Here is a 13,984-nt window from a genome sequence, read left to right on the forward strand (position 1 = left end):
AACCTACCCGAATTGATCAATTCTTATTCCTTAAGGTTCAATATTAAATTAATGAAGAATTGAAGATCTAGAACATGAAAACAAAAACGCAAATTCACTAAAATCAAGGGACTTCCCATGCAAATATACTGCAACGATAGTACATCTGTCGAAATTCTAAATAATTTGAAATGACGTTTTTGTCCATGCTAATTAAATAATTTCTTAAAACTTATAAGCAGTAGCGAAACTATATAGTACTATTTAGATGTCATTATGGTTAATTACTCGATAATCCAAGGCTATTTTAGAACCAAGAAACAGATCAGCCTTTTTCTAGGAGGACGTGTATTGAAAATTTGACGAAAAGAAAGGGCTTTTATGCAAAATTCATCTTACAGAAATTACAATATCTGCAACATCAGCTCCAGCAAATCCAACCCTTCTTTTCTAAACCCCATCATCAGAAAAAGAAGAGAATTTCAGTTTCATGAGAGAAAAAATAGTAAAAAAAAAGCTGAAGAAAATTAAAAAAAAAGTCATTCTTTTTCTTTAATTTTTCTTTCTTTTTCATCAGTCATACTGAGTCCATCCATCTTCAAGATTCCAATTTTATATGCAAAAACACTAATGTAAAGGGTATATACAGACACCCATATGCTTTTTCTATCTGTATCCTTTATTATGTTCTTTCTTGAATTGATTAGTAACCAAAAATAATATTTTTTCTTGTTTCTTGTTTTTATTTTCATTTGATGGAATATACTTCAGAGGGCAAGGAAGAAGAAGTAGGTTTCTAAGGATCTGGCATTATTAAGAAGAGTTTGTTTGAATTACTGGATTACTCAACATGTCTCAGACCAACTGGGAAGCTGATAAAATGTTAGTTTTATTGTTATTATTACATGTTGTATGTGCATTCTTATTTTCCCTTTTCTGTTTGGCTTCAGTTTTTGGTTTTGGGGTTTGTGTAAAGTTTCAACTTTTTGGATAGTTCCATGGGTATTCGCCAGATTTGTGTTCGGGGGATGTTTAATTATATGTTTGTTATCTATTGTTTGAAGAAAGTTTGAGTCTTTTTTTGAAACTCTTGTGCTGCTAGGGTTTGGCTGAAGGAAGCAGTTAGTGTTTTGGGTGGTTAGGGCTTTTGTATGATTGACAATACTATTAATGTAAAAGAACTGAACACATTTCATTAGTCAAAAAGAAATCTTTTTTCTTTTGATTATTACTCAAATCTTGATTCTTGGAAACATGATTCAAGTGAAGAAAAAGTAGGTCTCTTTATTAACCAGCAGTATGAGCAGTCAAGCAGTATGAACAGTCAAATTGGTTCTCTCCAAATCTTTTACATTACTGAAAAAAGTTAAGGATACACAATCTTGTTTTATAGGAAGAGTAAGAAGTTGTTTCAAGGTCCAAGTGTTTCCTCGCCTTCATATATTTTTCCTAACTCATGTTTCTAAAATCAAATTCAATCCTACCTGTCTATGAAATGCAACCAGGTTTCCATATTTCTGTTTTGGACCTATCTATATCAGAATATCTGTATCTCAACTGTGACTTTTATTGTGGTTACTGACATAGTTTTGGTACTTTGAATAACAGGTTAGATGTCTATATTCATGATTATTTAGTGAAAAGGGATCTAAAGGCTTCTGCTCAGGCCTTTCAAGCTGAAGGGAAAGTGTCATCTGACCCTGTTGGTGAGATTATAAATTTGAGCATTTGCCGAGGAGGTTGGACTTCACCAGTTGGTTTTCATTATTTTGACCTGTTGATTGTCTTTCTTTCAGCTATTGATGCTCCTGGTGGTTTTCTATTTGAATGGTGGTCTGTATTTTGGGACATATTCATCGCAAGGACCAATGAGAAGCACTCGGAAGTTGCTGCCTCTTATATCGAGGTTAGTTTATGACAAAATTTGTGTCTTGTGAACTTTATCATTCAACTGGACCCTAAGTTAAGTTATTCTGATATGATTAGTTTTGTAGTCCCTAGTTGAATTTATGTAAAAACTATTGAGACTTCTTGTCAAGAATGTCTCTTGCTGTTTTCATTCTTTTGTTACTACTTACATGAGAGCTGTTAGGAAGTTGTATTGATACCATAGGCAGGAAGCTTACTACTTGTGAAGACGAGTGATGCCCAAACTTGCTTTCTTTTTAGCTTGTATTCAGTTGTTTGTTCGATTAGAATGTTGTTGGTTGCACTCATGTCAATATTTTGTAGAACCATCAGTTGCAGCTGAGGCAGAAGATCTTTTACTTTTTCACTTAACAATTTCTCTGGATAAAATAATTTCATAACTGTTACCTGATTAGTGGAAAAGGATACTCAGCTGCTTTTCTTTTTGTGCCTTAAATTGTGATATAATTATGCAAAGGTTTGTTGAACTTTATCGACATTAACTGTAATAGTAAATATTTCATGGATTCGTGGAAACTTTATTACTTTAACTCCTTAATAGTAATGTCATTTCTGTTGTTGAAATGGTTAGTGTGTTTTAGGAACTGATGATAGGGGAGCCATACTTTCTCTCCCATTGTATGGATTCCTTTCCCTTTTGCTGTCATGGGGTTGCACTGGAGAAACCCCAATTTGGGACATCCCATGTATCCTAGGTCCTCTTACCAACCTCATGAACCCATTCATATAATGGGTCTTGTCAGAGCATGCCTTTGTCTTAGAGATCAGAATGCAGATTTGCCAGAAAATTTCTTATTCTTACTGTATGGGAGTACAAAATTTAATGAATAGTATCTTGTACAAGTTATAATGAATTCTAGAGGCACACACTTTTAAAATGCCTGTTTTCCTGCTATTATCTTGATGTTTGAGTATTTAGCATGTTAAATGATCTGTTGTGTGGTTTATTACCTTAATAGAAAAAAAATCTGTTGAGTGGACGGGGATGATTGATTTATTTGGCTGTGATCATGGCTGCATATGCACTGTCAACCTACGACTATAACAGACAATCTAATAAACAGTCCAGAAAATCTTTTTGAGTTTGTGTAGGTCTTGAACTGTTGGAATCTATAAGGTTTTATCTGTACCAAGAGCGAACATTGTTTGGGCAGTGAATTTTAGCATCTAGAATGAGCTGTCATTCTTTCTACCAGTTGTATGTTTATTTGACGACCCACTGAATAAAAAAAGTGTTTATTTGATGACTATCTCATTATTGGCTGGGCTGTTGAAAATTCATCTATGATTCTATCCCAAGGTTTTGTGCAGCTTTTCATTTGCTTTACATACAAAGTTAATCTCGAAATTGCAGACACAAATAATGAAGGCAAGGGAGCAGCAGCAACAACAGCAGCAATCTCAACAACCTCAACATCTGCAGCAGCAACAGCAACAACAGCAACAGCAACAACAACAGCAGCAGCACCAACTGCAGATGCAGCAGATTTTGTTGCAGAGGCAGCAACAGCAGCAGCAACAGCAGCAACACCAACAGCAACAGCAGCAGCAGCAGCAGCAAGCACAGCAGCAACAACAGCGTAGAGATGGTAACCACCTCTTGAACGGCACAACTAATGGGATTGGTGGAAGCGACTCTCTCCTGAGACAGAATACTGGAACTGCAAATGCATTGGCTACAAAGATGTACGAGGAAAGATTAGACGATGCAGCTATGAAGGTAGCAGTCTTTCACGGAGGTTTGGAAGAACTATTGCCTTTCAGCTATTAACTTAAATTTATTTATTGTTTCAGCAAAGGTTTAGTGAGAACGTCAATCAGCTTTTAGATCCAAATCATGCATCTGTGCTGAAATCTGCAGCAGCAGCATCAGCTGGGCAGCCCTCAGGGTATTATTCTGAATTTAGTTAAATTTATTTACCTGTTCATACTAAAATGAGACCATACTAGAAATATGGTTGGCATTATTTTAGAGATCAAACTAAGGAGAGCAAGGAAAAAGATCCGATTTTCACTACTTCATTATTTATGAACTTAATGTTGATCTATGCAACATTTTCATTGGGAATGCTTCTTGCAATTTGAGGAGCTCAAGGTGATAAAGTAACCTGGTTTATACTCTTATTACTCTTTCTAATTGTTTATTTTGGAGCATAGGTTTATTGCCATAATGTAAACCAAGAAATTTAGTTTATTTCGGTTGACTGAAAGCAAATTTAACATAATTAATCTGTCTAAATTTGTCTAAATTGGACTAAGGTGTTTCTGGTTTCCCACTTTCAGGCAAATGCTGCATGGTACTACTGGTAGCATGTCCCCACAGGTTCAGGCACGTAGTCAGCAACTTCCAGGATCTACACCAGTCAGTATTCTTCTTTCTCTAGTTTCTTTGTTTGAGGAGTTTCATTTACAGTAATTTTAATCTTTAGCTACATGGTTTATTACCTCATTTGAGCAGGACATAAAGACTGAAATCAATCCGATGCTTAATTCCCGAGCTGCAGGTCCCGAAGGATCCTTGATTGGAATTCCTGGTACCTTATCTTTGTTGATCCCCTATGTGCTTTTGCTTCTTTTTGAAAGCCTGCTCCTTGATATATAACTTATTTTTCTATTTTGATTATCAAATAATTATATGGTATTAACTTTTAAAGGAAATTGAAGTAGGGGACCTGTTGTCATAGACTTTTTGGATCCACAGATGAACTGACTTAACTATGTTGTATTAGGATCAAATCAAGCTGGCAACAATTTGACTTTGAAAGGATGGCCCCTCACTGTAAGTTTCTAACATTTTGTCTTATAGGTTCTCCTTGCTTCATTGTTTTTGACAGTGCATTCTCTTGTAAATACATTTTTATTATAATTTGGCTTCTAATCCCCCCCCCCCCCAAAAAAAAAATGTGATTTTGCTGATGACTTTTACATGGGCAATGTACGGCTCGATCAAGATAATAAATGTTAATTTATTTCTAGAAAAATATATTGGGGGTTACCTGAAGGATGGTAGTTGTTAGAATATAAATAGGTTTATACAATCCTATTAGAATAGGAATAGGTTTATACAATCCTATAAGAATAGGAATAGGTTTATACAATCCTATTAGAATAGGAATAGGAATAGAAATAGAAATAGGAATACTAAATAGTATCCTACTTGGTAAAGGATTGTATTCTAGGGTCTATAAATAGGGTCTCAATGTAATAATGTAGACACAACAACAATTCAATAATATTCTTTTCTTATATTTCTCACCGTAGTCATAGCATGGTGGTATCAGGAAAGGGTTCAGTGAAGCTGCCCACTTGTTTTTTTGATGGGGAAGGAGTTGGTTCTGAAACCTGGTTGTCCCAATACCTTATTGTAGTTTTAATTACTATGTTGCTCGGGTTCTTAAAAAATGTCATCGGGTGCGTGTTGAATCATTCAAAAGTAGTGCATTTTTGGAGGATCCAACACGGGTGTGGCAACATTTTTGAAGAGTCCGAGCAACTCAGGTTTTAAAGGTTGTATTGTATTTCTGCAAACTTCATCTGAAACCTTTTCACGTGTCAAGTGTCAATTGTTTCCAGGATTGCATTTGTTGCAACTTGTCTAGAGGCATTGTTGAGTTCAAACAATTTGCATGTTGTTGGTAAACAGTTATTTAGCACTTCTGGAGATAGGTGCACAGTTTTGATATTCAGTAAGACATGAATGTGAAATTTGTCTCCTTTGGTTCTGCTCTATTGGAATCAATTTTTGAGTCCTTCAGGGTTCCCAATGTTATGGACTTTTAAAATCAGAATTGCATATGTAAGACCTTTTTTCTCATCAGCTGAGTGAGTTTTCTTGAAGTTTGCTCCTAGCTAGCAGAAAAGGCCTATGCTTTGGGTTTTTGAAATTTAGCGTTCTGTAAAGACATCCTTGCTTTGGAATTACTGAGAGTTCTTGAGCTTGCAGTGAATTTTTGGTGCCCCTAGAGCAGATCACAAGTAATGTATCAGAATTTGATGACTACAACATAGTGATTTTCATAGAAACATTATTATATGTATATGTAGGAGTAATGTAAGGCTTACCCCACTTGTGGGATTACTTTGAGTTTTTGTTGTTGTAAGGCTTCATTATTCATCCTCTATTGAAGATTATTAGTAGTGCGTTCAAGTTTGTACTTTTTTGGTGGTTGGTAAATCAAATGATTGGACCGTTATACTTTACATATAAAAAATTGTAATCTTCCATCTTCTAGGCATTTTTTTTCTTGTTTGCGGGTGTACAAAAGATTGGTGTTATATATTAGGGATTAATTACTCCCTCCTTCCATTTTATGTGGCTTAGTTTGTTTGGATACAAAGTTTAAGAACGTAAAGTAGACTTTTTTATCTTGTGGTCTTAAACTAAAATGTGTATTATATAAACAAAAATACCCTTTGAATCTTGTGATTCTAAACATGCCATGTCATTTCCTGAAATGGGATTGGTGGAATTTAGAACTAGCATTAAATTTAGTAAAGTGGCTTTCTTTTTGAAATAGACTAAAAAGAAAGTAAGACACATAATTGAAATGGAATGAGCATATAGCTCTGGACTGAGACATATATTTGGTGCTTTATTGGTATTTTACGATCACAAATTTTTCTGTGTCATGCATGTCAGGGCTATGATCAGCTGAGGTCGTCAGGGCTTCTCCAGCAGCCAAAGTCTTTTATGCAGGGTTCTCAGCCCTTTCATCAACTGCAAATGCTATCACCGCAACACCAGCAACAACTTATCCTAGCACAGCAGAATTTGACTTCACCATCTGCTAGTGACGTCGAAAGCAGAAGGCTACGGATGCTCCTTAGTAATCGGAACTCTAGTATGGGCAAGGATGGCCTTTCAAATTCTGTTGGTGATGTTGTCCCAAATATGAGTTCACCTTCACAGGGTCCTTGCCCTGTTTTGCCCCGTGGAGATCAAGATATTTTGCTCAAGGTACCACATCTTTTTCTATCTAACGGTAAAATGTCAGCTATAAGTCTTGCATGTGTTAACCATGTATTGCAGCATGCCATATACATTATCAGCATATCTAATCACTAGAATTTTTTTTCATGTATAGTTGAGGATGGCCCAATTCCAGCAGCAGCAGCAGCAGCAACAACAACAACAGCATAATGGTAATCCACAGCAGTCGCAACAGCAGCAGCTTCCTCAGCACTCACTTTCTGGTCAGCAACCACAGAGTTCAAATCACAGTCTACAACAAGATAAAATTATGGGCAGTGGCACAGGAGATGGAAGCATGCCAAATTCTTTTCGTGGAAATGATCAGGTCTCTACTTTTCTGGTTTATACCATAGAAACTTTTGTTCAGCTGCATAAACCTGTGTTTGTTTTGTTTTGTTGGCATAAACTTTTACTGTTAGAAAACCAGGTTCTTCTTGATGCTGTAGCACAATCAGAAAATATTAACTGATGAAAGAAGTGCAATATGATTTCTGAAAGGAAGTCTGTTCGACCAAGAAAAAAATGTATTTTGATGAGAATCTTCTTGGTCATTTGTTGTTACCTGCACTAAGGAATCAAGTTAATGAACTAGGCTCTGAGTGCTTATCTTTTTGGAATATCAGCACTTCCGCCTCTCCTCTATTTCCCCCCAAAAAAAGAATAAGAAGAGAATAGGGCTCATGGAAAGTATCCACTGAGAAGAAAAAACTCAGGTAGGTGGCGCGGGTGGGGGTAACATTAGAGAAGAAATACCAAAGAGAAGACAAAAAAAATAAGTCAGAAACACTCTTATTTTCCTATAAAACATTTTCCTTCATACCCCCCCCCCCTCTCCCCCCTAAGTGGGCACTTATCTAATGCATAAACAAAGTTCTATGAGACCAGAGGATTTGTCATGTTAATATTAATTCGTCCTAGTTGTGCTGACCGTGTGTGTGTGTGTGAATTTTTTGCAAGATGATCCTTGCATGCTATTTCGCCTAGTTTGTCTCATCCCAAACACCATAGAATATGAATTGGCAATACTATGTATTGTGCTTATTGATAGAAGCTCTTGATCTTTTATGACTTAGAAAGGATCCATGGAAATTAATATTGGAGATTGTTATGCTCAGCTTCTACTTCACAGGCTTGAAGTTATTAAGATTCCTAATAAGGTATTTCTTGTCTTTCAAGGCTTCAAAAAACCAGACTGGGAGGAAAAGAAAACACCCTGTTTCATCCTCGGGGCCCGCCAATAGCTCAGGAACTGCAAACACTGCTGGACCTTCCCCAAGTTCTGCTCCTTCAACGCCATCTACTCACACACCTGGAGATGTGATTTCAATGCCTGTCTTACAACATAGTGGAAGTTCTTCTAAGCCATTGATGATGTTTGGAGCAGATAATAATGGCACTCTTACGTCGCCATCAAATCAATTGGTAATAGAAGTGCTTTATCTTGTGCCAGTGGATGAAATCATAATGGGTTGTCCAGTCCTCATTGTATGTAATTTTGGCAGTGGGATGACAAAGATCTTGTGCAGGCTGATATGGATCGTTTTGAGGTTGATGGTTCTCTTGAAGATAATGTTGAATCGTTTTTATCTCAAGACGAGGTGGACCCTCGAGATGCAGTTGGTCGTGGTATGGATGTTAGTAAAGGTTAGTGAGGCCTACTTGGGGTTCCCTGGCTTAATATTTTGACCTGAATTTAGTGTGGTCTTGTACTGAGCAGGAGTTGTATTTGACACCTCCTCCTTTTGTGTTTTAACTTTTAATTGTTATGGTACTAATTGATATTTGATACAAGGAATCTATGATAACTAGTGAGTAACTGCCGTAATCCTTTCGTCTCTGTAAGCCTTTCAATATCTACCTCAAACCTTAACTTAATTTTTGATACTTTGATTTCTGTAGGGTGCCTCTTGTTCAGCCTAATCTCTGCCCCCATATAAAAAGAATATAACATAAACGAAAGAGAGTGGTGGTTTTACAGAGAACAACAATAAAAAAAGATTTTACGGAGATCACCAACAAAAGAATGTTCCATTTTGTGGTGCATTTACTTTCTAATATCTATGTATTTTTATGGTGCGTGTCTATTGTCCATGTTAAAAAAATAGAAGGGATGTTGAGCCTAACTCAACTCCAAAAGTAGGAGAGGATTACGCTAGACCATATAAAGAGACCATAATCCATTCCCTCAACCAATATGGGACTTAACACTCCCTGCACGCCCAGGACTGATCAACTGGAGCTTGGATAACATAACAGGGGGACCCACATTGTGAAACACAACTACAGGGTAGCTTTCTCTGATACCATGTTAAAGAAATGGATCTTGTGCCTGATCAAGCACCCGATGGGAGGATTTCCCTAGAGTTGAGACCACAACCCCATTCTCTCAACTGATCTGGGACTTAACAGTTCCTAACGGTTTATGAAATTGTTGTTTTGCAGATCTGGTGTTGGTTGTTAACATTCGTATTTTTAAGTCAATTTATGATTTTTTTATTAGCAAAAAACATGAATGCTGTACACTGAAGTCTATATGTATAATTTGTTACCTTGGAAATTTGTTGCCTGCCTAGTTTATCTAGAATTATGCATTGGGGCATATTTTGACAGGAATAACCTTTAGTTGCAGGCTTCTCATTTAATGAAGTGAATGCTGTTCGGGCTAGTAGCAGTAAAGTTGTTTGTTGTCATTTCTCCTCTGATGGAAAATTGCTAGCTAGTGGTGGCCATGACAAAAAGGTTAGTCTAGAAGTATCCAAAATCTTGCCATGACAATGTCTTATTGTTATTGACTTATTATACTTGATGCCATATTCATGGTTCTTAAAGAATAACTTGTACTGCTTTTTGTCTGTCTTCTCTTTCAGGCTGTTTTATGGTATACTGATACCTTAAAACAAAAAACAACACTTGAGGAGCACTCATCACTCATTACTGATGTTCGTTTCAGTCCAAGCATGGCGAGACTTGCAACATCTTCTTTTGACAAAACTGTCAGGGTTTGGGATGCTGACAATGTAAGCCGCAGTCTAGTGTTTTATAAATTTTTTCTCCTTATTAGCATTTTTATGCTTTGGATTGAGATTTTCCATCCAAGTTGTTTCGTTGAGTGTGCTAAATATCTGTTTTGGGATCTATGTCTTTTGTGCTTCTAGTCTGAGACAGTTTGAGATCTCTCCTATATAACATATCAAAGGTATTGGTAAATTAAACAGAACATTAAAAATATATTCGGCTTTCTAGAATATTTAGCTTGTCCTATGAGCTATTGTTTGTCAATATTTTTTCATCTGATTTGCTGTCTGAGGTCTGGCGAAAGTTTATATTTGTTAAAAAAGAAAGAGTAATATGTAATTGAATTTAACGGAATCCACTAGATTTACTTATATTATGGATCAAGAGCAGATGTTTGATATTTTCATTACTTTGAGATGGGCCGTATCCCTGCCGGATGTTGACACAAATCAGAATTGGCTTGTTTAGAATGGGTGGAGAACCTCGGTGACTGTCATTTTGTCAATTCAAATTCATTTAAATGATTACGGAAGAGGTTGTGGTAAAATTGCATTGATGAACATCTCTAGGAGGATCATGGTGCAGTTACATAAATGACCAAATAAGAGAAGTAGCAGAAAGACCATCTTGATTGTTCTTCTTGAAGTTTTCCTAATGTACCCTGTAATTATTTGTAGCCGGGCTACTCACTTCGGACTTTCACTGGGCATTCTGCTGGTGTAATGTCACTTGACTTCCATCCTAATAAAGAAGATCTCATCTGTTCTTGTGATGGTGATGGTGAAATAAGATACTGGAGTATTAACAATGGTAGCTGCACAAGGGTGTTCAAGGTAAAATTCTTCTTCTACTATTAATGTGCATTAGCACGGGGGATTGGGGACACTGATGCACAATTATATGATCCTCCATCTCTTCTGAATGTTATTTCACGTCTCGAGTAGGGTGGGACGGCTCAGGTGAGATTCCAGCCTCGCATTGGTAGATATCTCGCTGCTGCTGCCGAGAACGTTGTATCAATACTTGACGTGGAGACACAAGCTTGTCGGCATTCGTTAAAGGTTGGTGTTCCTTAATGACACACCGGTACTACTTGAGTTATTAACTTTGTTATATTTTCACCAACCTCTTTTGGAAGTTGAAATATGCTAATCCATCTCTGCAACTAGGAAAATAACTAAGATATTTAGAAGAAACATGAGATATTTAATCATTTATTAATTCCTTGTCCCACCTTCACAATATCAATGGTAACATATTCCCAATATTACTCTTAACGAAGATAGGATTACATCTAATAAATTTCCATGTAGGCTGAGAAATGCATTCGTGCAGATGGCTTCATTGTCAGTTGTAAGGTTCCTTTAATTGCAGTGAGACTTCTGTTTCACTAGTTACCATTGCTTTATATCTAGCTTTTATCAGTTGCAGAATTTTGGATTTTCGCACAGTTAATGAGAATAGGTACCTGCTACTTAACCTAATAAAGTATGACCTGACATAGAAAGAGCTGAGATGGAGGAGGTAGACACAGTAGAAGGAGAGAGAATTTTGTATAAATATACTTTTCTTATTGATTTTCTTCCAAGGCTGTTTACATGCACTGATAGTTGTTACCGTCATATGTTTCTTTCTAGCTCTGGTTGTGTTTCCAGTGGTGTGCCTAACATATTGCTATTGTTTCTGAAGGGCCACACGAAACCAATCCATTCTGTCTGCTGGGATCCCTCAGGCGAGCTCCTAGCATCTGTTAGTGAAGACTCTGTCAGGGTTTGGACATTGAGATCGGGTAGTGAAGGTGACTGTCTACATGAGCTTAGTTCAAATGGCAACAAATTCCACTCGTGTGTTTTCCACCCTGCATATTCGTCATTGCTAGTTATCGGCTGTTACCAGGCAAGTCGTGTGCATTGTTTTTTGGACTCATCCAGCAGATTATATGCACTTGGCAGCTTATTTTTGTGATGTACATCTTTCTCCTGTTAAAAAGAAAAAAAATGCTATAGACTAGTCTCGGTGGAACATTGCATATTAAAAAATTAACCATGAAATGTTACATGATTTAAGTCTCTCTTAAAACGACAAATTCCCCTTTTCACCTTCACTATGTCAACATCTTCCTTCTTTTTTCATTTCTCTGTTCTTAACTTTTTAATCTTATGCCTTCAATTACCTTTATTTTTGGGTCGGCATCTCTTCAAATCAGTTTGTTCGTAGTCTTAACATAAACTTTCTAATACTCAGTTGACTCCACAGTCCCAAGTTCCCAGATGCTGTGTCATGTATTGCGTCCCCCCCTCCCCCTTCCTGTGCCCTTTTCCCAAGGATAATGAGTGAGGCGATTTGCTCTTATAACGATGACATCCGGGCCTTGTGCGCACCTCGACTACTCCACCTGATACCTGTACCATCCACTAGTATAGGTACCAGATAACTGTGTCTCCGGACAGATTGAGAAGAAAATACTCTCAACTCTCGTTTATGTTGGTATTTGAATCCTGCTCCCCCATGGTTCAACTGAGGCTATTTCTCAGTCCAGTAGATGTATAGATTCACAAATTCTAATGCATGTGAATTGCATTTTGCAGTCTTTGGAGCTATGGAACATGAATGAGAACAAGACAATGACTCTCACAGGCCATGACGGATTAATTGCGTCCTTGGCTGTATCGGGAGTCGCGGGTATGGTTGCTTCAGCTAGTCATGACAAGTTTGTTAAGCTCTGGAAGTAATATGTTCCATCCATGGTTTCCTTTTGGAATCCATGTTTTATGTCCACTGTAAAATAATTTTATTGGTGTCTGAAGAGATACTTGTGTCTGTCTTATCTAGCATTAGGCTTTGTGTTCTGTTATTTTTTTTTCCCATTTATGCCTGAAAGATCCATGTACTAACCCCATCCCCTGCTCATCTCGACTACTGGTACTTAACTTTACCTTGTTAAAACCTAAAAGAAGAAAATTTGCTGTTGAGTTGATGCTATGTTTTTTCCCCTCTCCATAAATGGCTATGTCAGTTGGAATGATCAAAGTGTAATGCCACTAATGCAACACTAGGGTATTCTTATATATATATATGCCCTTAGGGGTTTGCCTTCGGTTTTTGGCTTCGTAAAAGTGTTGCCCAATCCGATCCAAAATATATACATATGAATCTTATATATATATAAGATTCGTTTGTATATATACATGTAAAAAGTTGTATGTTTTACAAGATGTTTGTTTATATACATATAATTCAAACTGAATGCAACTTGGTTTTCCTACGTTTTTTGTGTTTAAAATTTTCTAATTATATTATATGAAAAGATTCATCAAATGTACAAAAGATCTTAGACTAAAGCTAGACATGATATTTTGGGATACAAAAGATCAGAGTACACCATTTTTTCATAAACAAGCATGATAGTCTTCAATTACACAAAAAATATGCAAAGTACTAGGAAGAACTGCGTCTATCATTCAATTCTTGACGCTTGAGAAATTACTTCTCGATTTTATTAATAGAGGCTTGATAAATTTCGTCACTTTATTAAATTCAAATCAAAGAAATAAAGGTGTATATGTTCACTAGCCATTCCTTTTTTTTTTCCCCTCACATGAAGTTTTGGTTAGCTCTTATACTATCCAAAACTTAATAGGGAAAATTGTATGAAATAACAAACTATTAATTCAAATTAAATGTTATAGCCATAGTTTCTTTTATTTGTAATTCGCAGCAAACATTCCATGTTTTTTGTCATCCCATTTGTATACCGAAATATACAAATGCAGGACCCATTTGTATAGCGAAATAAACAAATGCAGGTTCCATTTGTATACCGAAATATACAAATGCAAGACCCATTTGTATAGCGAAATATACAAAGAGACCCAAATACATATTTTTTTATGTATATGTATACTGAAATATACAGATTAATAGCCATAACAAACATAAAGTTTGCTATGAAGCGCAATCATACAAACTATAGCTATAGCATACAAATATGAATTGTATGTTTGCTAAACCTAAATTTACTCAATTTAATATGTACACTATTTTGATTCCATGTTGTTGTTTAGGCCAAATGGGCCTCTTGGTTTTTGT

General features: G+C 36.4%; 1 protein-coding gene across 5 annotated transcripts; it reads left to right on the forward strand.

Moving 5' to 3' along the window:
• The first annotated feature begins 402 nt into the window (after nucleotides 1-402).
• Nucleotides 403-12,871, forward strand: LOC125873090 (transcriptional corepressor LEUNIG). Of its 5 annotated transcripts, none has more exons than XM_049553955.1 (19): nucleotides 403-618; nucleotides 751-861; nucleotides 1,588-1,685; nucleotides 1,776-1,885; nucleotides 3,263-3,628; nucleotides 3,703-3,797; nucleotides 4,192-4,270; nucleotides 4,367-4,442; nucleotides 4,638-4,687; nucleotides 6,548-6,865; nucleotides 6,993-7,205; nucleotides 8,057-8,302; nucleotides 8,383-8,524; nucleotides 9,504-9,619; nucleotides 9,748-9,897; nucleotides 10,573-10,728; nucleotides 10,840-10,956; nucleotides 11,585-11,791; nucleotides 12,484-12,871. In XM_049553955.1, exons 2-19 carry the CDS (start codon nucleotides 830-832, stop codon nucleotides 12,625-12,627), a joined length of 2,715 nt encoding a protein of 904 aa, XP_049409912.1. In that variant the 5' UTR covers nucleotides 403-618; nucleotides 751-829; the 3' UTR covers nucleotides 12,628-12,871. The 5 variants fall into 5 exon arrangements, with proteins under 5 accessions (XP_049409912.1, XP_049409913.1, XP_049409915.1 ...); XM_049553956.1 differs by having other exon boundaries at nucleotides 9,510-9,619; XM_049553958.1 differs by having other exon boundaries at nucleotides 8,407-8,524.
• The last annotated feature ends 1,113 nt before the right edge of the window (nucleotides 12,872-13,984 follow it).

The sequence above is a fragment of the Solanum stenotomum genome, chromosome 8 (genome assembly GCF_019186545.1).
Source record: "Solanum stenotomum isolate F172 chromosome 8, ASM1918654v1, whole genome shotgun sequence".
Taxonomy (NCBI): Eukaryota; Viridiplantae; Streptophyta; class Magnoliopsida; order Solanales; family Solanaceae; genus Solanum; species Solanum stenotomum.

Coding starts and splice junctions, on each gene's coding strand:
- LOC125873090 (XM_049553955.1), top strand. CDS start 830: ATGTCTCAGACCAACTGGGAAGCTGATAAAAT. Junction 3,629..3,702: donor TAGACGATGCAGCTATGAAG/GTAGCAGTCTTT, acceptor TTATTGTTTCAG/CAAAGGTTTAGTGAGAACGT. Junction 8,303..8,382: donor CGTCGCCATCAAATCAATTG/GTAATAGAAGTG, acceptor TAATTTTGGCAG/TGGGATGACAAAGATCTTGT.